Consider the following 6,217-nt stretch of genomic DNA (forward strand, 5'->3'; position numbering starts at 1 on the left):
GGTGAGAATCCTCTACAGTGTTACATCGTTTTCGAGCAGAATTCTGAACAAAAGCATGTCGGTCTTGATGTCATTGTTGTAGAAACACTTCCGGATTCACAGAACTCAACCTACATGCTCCTGGGAGGTTTAATCGTTTTTCTGATCGTGGTCATCATTGCCTTGGTTTTCAAAATCAAAAGCTTTCACACAGGTATTTCTCTTGTTTCACTCTAACTTGTAAGATCAAGATTCAGTTCAAATCTCAGACAGATGTACTGTTGGTCTTTCAGCTCAAGATAAGACACTGATTTCTCAGAACACTCAGGTAATTTGATTTACATTGGAGCTTATGCTGAGTGATCTTATATCAGATGAGCAACTGCCAATGCTTTCATTCACAGAGTCAGGAGTCTGATGGCCTGAACTATGCAGCAGTGAGTTTCCAGCCCAGAACAAACCGTGGAAGAAGGCAAACAGCTGAGAGAGAGCTGGAGCCACATGTGGTGTATGCTGCTACAAGATAAAGCCATGAAGCCAGCAGAGCAGCAAGTTCAGAGAGAAAATCTTACCTGTTGGTGGAGGTTTGCTCTGTAGTCCTGTCTCCAAAACAATATGTAACCTTTTAATAAAGAAAATGTTGATTTTCACTGTGCAACTCCTTTCATTGTTGGTGATTTAAATCAAAGACAGAGAGAATATTTGAGTTTTCTAGATTATTTCTCACTGCAACTCTGCTTTCTGGCTACAAATCTTATCAAAGCTTTCAGACTTTGCCAGAGAACATTGAGCAAATCATTCATCGATTCTGCTGCTCATCTCACAAATGCATGTCCATTTACACCTGGATGTTTTGTGCATATATTGTTGCACTTGTTTGTCTACATTTGCATGCTAAATATAAATGAACCACACTCTACTCACAGAAACATTTTCCACTGTGGTCACACACAGCAGCACTAACACGTGAAAGCTTGGATACATTTCACCTGAGAGGATATTTCATCAAACTCAGGAAATACTACCAATATTACCAATGTTAGCACATTAAACATTAAAACATGACTAAACATTTAGTCTAGTATTGTATCTTTAATTCAATCTGCAAATTCTTTGATTGTGGTGCCACTGTCACATTGTTATTTTTTTTTTTATTTCTTTTTGTTGTGTTGTTAGGATTACTATTGCAACAACACATGATCAGTAGGGTAAAACTAACCTGTGTCACGACGGTGGAGGAGGAAACCGGACAGACTTGGCAGACCCAAACGTATTGTGAGGGTCTGCTGGGAACGTCTGGTGGAACCCTCTGTCAGCAGGGTTTTCAACTCCCACCTCCGGGAGAGCTTCTCTCATGTCCCGAGGGAGGCTGGGGACATTGAGTGCGAGTGGACCATGTTCGCTACCTCCATTGTCGAAGCAGCTGCTCGGAGCTGTGGTCGTAAGGTCTCCGGTGCCTGTCGTGGCGGCAACCCCCGAACCCAGTGGTGGACACCGGAAGTAAGGGCTGCCGTCAAGCTGAAGAAGGAGTCCTATCGAGCCTTGTTGGCTCATGGGACTCCCGAAGCAGCTGACAGGAAGCGGCAGGCCAAGCGAACTGCAGCCCGAGTGGTTGTGGAGGCAAAAACTGGAGGCTGGTGGGAGTTCGGAGAGGCCATGGAGGAGGACTATTGATCAGCCTCAAAGAAATTCTGGCAAACCATCCGGCACCTCAAGAAAGCAGGGCTGCTTTTTGTCACCGGTTCTGTTCATCATTTTTAAGGACAGAATTTCTTGACATAGCCAGGGGCTAGAGGCGGTCCGGTTCAGGGTCCACAGGATTTCATCTCTGCTTTTTGCAGATGATGTTGTCCTGTTGGCTTCATCAAACCTGGACCATCATGCACTGGGGCAATTTGCAGCAATGGGGTGAAGCAATGGGGGTGAGGATCAGCACCTGCACGTCCAAGGCCACAGTCCTTGAACAGAAGAAGGTGGTCTGAACTCTCCAGGTTGGCAGAGACACTCTGGCCCAAGTGGAGGAGTTTAAATATCTTGGGGTCTTGTTCATGAGTGGGGGGCGAATGCAGCGCAACATTGACAGGCGGATCGGTGCAGTGGCTGCAGTGATGCAGTCTTTGTATTGGTCCATTGTGGTGAAGAAGGAGCTGAACCGAAAGGAAGAGCTCTCGATTTACCGGTCAATCTACGTTGCCACCCTCACCTATGATCATGAGCTTTGGGTCATGACCGAAAGGACAAGATCCCGGATACAAGCAGGTGAAATGAGCTTCCTCCGTAGGGTGGCTGGGCGCTCCAGTCACCAGGGAGGAGCTCGGAGTAGAGCCGCTACTCCTCCACATCGAGAGGAGCCAGCTGAGGAGGCTCGGGTATCTATTTAAGAATGCCTCCTGGAAGCCTCTCTGGGGAGGAGTTCCAGGCATGTCCCACTGGGAGGAGATCCCGGGGAAGACCCAGGACACGCTGGAGAGACTGTGTCTCTCACCTGCCCTGGGAACGCCTTGGGATTCTCCAGGAATAGCTGGAGGAAGAGTCTGGAGACAAGAAAGTCTGGGCATCCCTGCTTAGATTGCTGCCCCCAAGACCCGGTCCCAGAGGAGCCGTAAATCATGGATGCATGGATGGATTCAGGGATGGATCATCGTTGTTGTTTTTCATAGGGATGCACCGAAATGAAAATTCTTGGCCAAAACCGAAGCCAAAAAATGAGGAAACTAAAGCCGAAAACCGAAAGCCGAAAGACCGAAAGAAATGAATAATTATGAGTCTATATTCCTCAGAGAGATTCTTCAGGGATGATCAGGTTCATCGGATTAATCACTGCATCCAATTAGGTAGGACAGGACAGGAAAAGTTCCTGTCTGTGGCATTTAACCTAATTGAAATCAAGACATTGCAATATATTAATAACAAAAGTATGAAAATATTTATTCAGCACTGACATAAAATTGATCCCACTCGTGTAAAATAGTAAGGTACAGGAACTGAGTGACAGTAAAATATGTTCAGATAGATATCCATCTAACTGTTGAGCGGTTGAGCTGGTTGGCTGCCTGACATTTGAGAAAGATAGAGAAAGGGCCATGCATTAACATTTCATTTCATTTACATCTCGATTTTTCCATGACTGGGTTGCGGGGATAGCAGTCCCTTTTTGAGAGCTGCCACCCAGTTCCCATAGCACCAAACCCCCATAGTCTCACTGCAGGCGGTTAGTCCACAGGAGGAGGGATATGCATTAACATTTTTATCAAAAAAAAAAAAAAAACTGTAGCAGAAAAATGAAATAATCAGCCACATATCCACAGTATTCCTGATGCTAGTTATGTAGCCCATAAAGGAATGTGAGCATCGTTTCCATGGCACTTTGAGATTTCAAAGTGAAATGTAAGGTGCATTACAAATGAAATGTATTAACTTAACTGTTATGATTCAAAACGTTTGCTATTTATTTTCATCATAAATTCAACTTTTCCTGTTGTTTTACACCCACGAAAAGCACTAGACAACATCCTTTAACAATATCTACTAGAATTATTCCGAGAAAAATCATCCAACTTAATTGTTTAATGATAACGAGTAGAACTAAACAGGAAGCTTAGAGCATCACAGATTCTACACCGAAATGACCTACCTGTTTGGGACACTCTCTTGCATGATCTCCGTGAACATATCAGACAACGAAGGTGCCAGCCATGGATCTGGTCCAGACAGACGAGTCTTTTTCTCTGCGCTCCGCTCCCCTCCTGCGCTCTGGGTTGGTGCAACTCCTGGTGGGTTGTTGTCAGCGTCCATCTCAGCCTGGATCATTTCTTCTGTGCGCTGTTTTCCCACGTCTAAGTAATGGTCCTTGTAGCGTGGGTCAAGTACAGTAGCGATGAAGTGCAGATCATAGCTCTCTGGTGACTGACTCGACGAGTGTACTTTTCATCTTATTCACCCCTTGGTCTGTTTCAACTTCTTTACCTAGTAAACGCTTCAGTGCTGTAATTAACGGGATAACATCTGCGACTGATGCATTAGAAGAGCTGATTTCTTTTGTTAGCTGCTCAAATGGCGCAAGGACAGAGAGAATGTTTTCTATTAAGACCCACTGGTGTTAAGAGACTGTCGTGTGGAGCTCGTAGTCTGCGCTGTAGGCAGCCAAGACACGCTTTTGCGCGAAGAGGCTCTCCAACATGTAGGAGCTACTATTCCAGCGTGTACTCACATCTTGTTGGAACAGTTTTGTTTGTGCTCCTCCTACTGATCTCGTATAGACTGTAAGTTGGAGTAGGCCAGCTGAGAATGTTTAAAGTGGCCAACTATTTTTCTGCCAATAGCCAACACGTCTTGCACGCTGCGCTGAGACAATATGTCGTCCTTTACAGCCAGTTGGAGTGTGTGGGCCATGCACCGTATTCCTTTCAGCTCGCTGTCTTGTATCGCTTTTGCCATATTTTTTGCATTGTCACAGACTATGGCATGCACTTTAGATCGGTCGATCTGCCAGGTGTCGAACATATTGGTGAATGCATCAGAAATGGCTGCTGCTGTGTGTGACCCTTTAAACTCTTGTGAATGGAGCAAAATCTTTTGTAGCTTGAATTCTGTGTCGATCCACTGCGCTGTTAAACTGAACATACTGGTGAGGCTAACGTCTGAGCTCCAAATGTCGGTAGTGAAACTGATGGCTGCGATATCTGACGCTAGAAGCTGATGGATGTGAGTTGCAACAACATTGTACAACTCAGGTAAACACACGTCTGATAATTGTCGTCTGCTTGGCACAGCATAACCGGACTCAATGTGATCTATCAGCCTAAGAAATCCAACGTCTTCTACGACAGAGAATGGCTGATCATCCGAGGTGATAAACTCCATAATTTTTTGTGTTATGCCCTTTGCTTTGGTTGACTCGCTGGAGAACTTTCTTGCCTTTTCGAAAACCTCCGCTACAGATGGAGTGGGTGTGCTCAGTTGCATTTTCCTTTTTTGTGTCGTAGTCTTCTCATATTCAGAGTGGAGATCGGGGTGTTTGGATTTTCGATGGTAAATCAATCCTGACGTGGAGAAAGTTTTTGTAGATCCACCTCCTCTTGAGATTTGAGTTTTGCACATTTTGCAAATAGCTATCTGCTGGTTTGTCTCTGAGACTGTGAAATATGTCCACACTGCAGACATGTTAGCACTTACCACACAGCCCTCCTCCCGTGTTTCTGACGGCGCCGTTTGATTGCGCCGTTTGATTGCGTCATCACCAATTCTTCTTCTTGATTTTTACAGCGGTTGGCAACCACTGCTTGTAGCATTACCGCCACGTCATCACCAATTATTTTCGGCTGAGTTGTTTCAGTGATTTTTTTCTTTCGGCCGAAAAATTTCTGTTTTTCAAGTATATTTTGTTGTTCCTCGTGTTTTAAAAGTACTACTTACTCACTTCCCTTGCTACTTCTATGTAGAGGACTGAAATCAACCTTCTGTAAAGATCTTTTCATTTTTAGTCCGAGTTCATTTTCAACTTTCAAACACAATGAGATATCTAATACGTGAAGAGAAGGGGATCTTAGATGTCTGGACAGACAAACACAAAACGGAACAACGAATCAGTCTGTCAGGGAGGGAGAGACAGGAAGTGGCTGCACAATCTGGTATGAGAGCAAATATATTCTCATGCTCCAATTGCAGTTTCGATCAGCCAACATGTCTCTGATTAGATAACGCCATGACAAGTGTCAACAACCACAAACATCACATGATTAAATTCTTTAGACTTTTTAAAGAAACTCTCAACTACAAGTCTTGAAAAATGGTAACAACTTCTGCAAAACTTACAAGTTTATCTTCTCTTCCTTTATGTTTACATGTCAATGTGAATGACCAACACACTGTAGTTCTTGCTCCCTCCTCCCCCATCATTTTCCTTTGTGGTGAGAAAAACCTATCAGACACAGCAGAAGCCACAGAAAGGTCTCTGCAGGCCGACCACATGCAACTCAAGCTGCACAATTCACACATCTTGACTCCTGTCTTGTAAAATCCCAAACGAAATGGTTTTTATTTACTGGGAATCAACATGTTACATACTTTTCATAATGCAAAAAACCTTTATTAAGCCACACAATGGTGTCTGGTCAGTTTTTTTAAATGCTGTGAAAATTTGTTGTTTCCTGTTGTCATCGCGATGCCTTCATGACACATCTGACAGAACAACACTTCTGCTGAGTTTTTGCTGCCTTGAAGCAGGAAGGCAGAGTGA

At 44.2% G+C, this 6,217-nt stretch overlaps 1 protein-coding gene across 1 annotated transcript in view; it reads left to right on the plus strand.

The window, feature by feature from the left end:
- Nucleotides 1-634, plus strand: part of LOC115383351 (uncharacterized) — a 33,970-nt gene extending 33,336 nt beyond the window's left edge. The window contains exons 4-5 of the mRNA XM_030085534.1: nt 273-307; nt 384-634. Of these exons, the coding sequence (XP_029941394.1) occupies nt 273-307; nt 384-506 (158 nt within the window). The 3' untranslated portion in view covers nt 507-634. The remainder of the gene's footprint in view (nt 1-272; nt 308-383) is intronic.
- Nucleotides 635-6,217: the final 5,583 nt, after the last annotated feature.

This window comes from Salarias fasciatus, chromosome 3, assembly GCF_902148845.1.
Source record: "Salarias fasciatus chromosome 3, fSalaFa1.1, whole genome shotgun sequence".
NCBI classification, from domain to species: domain Eukaryota; kingdom Metazoa; phylum Chordata; class Actinopteri; order Blenniiformes; family Blenniidae; genus Salarias; species Salarias fasciatus.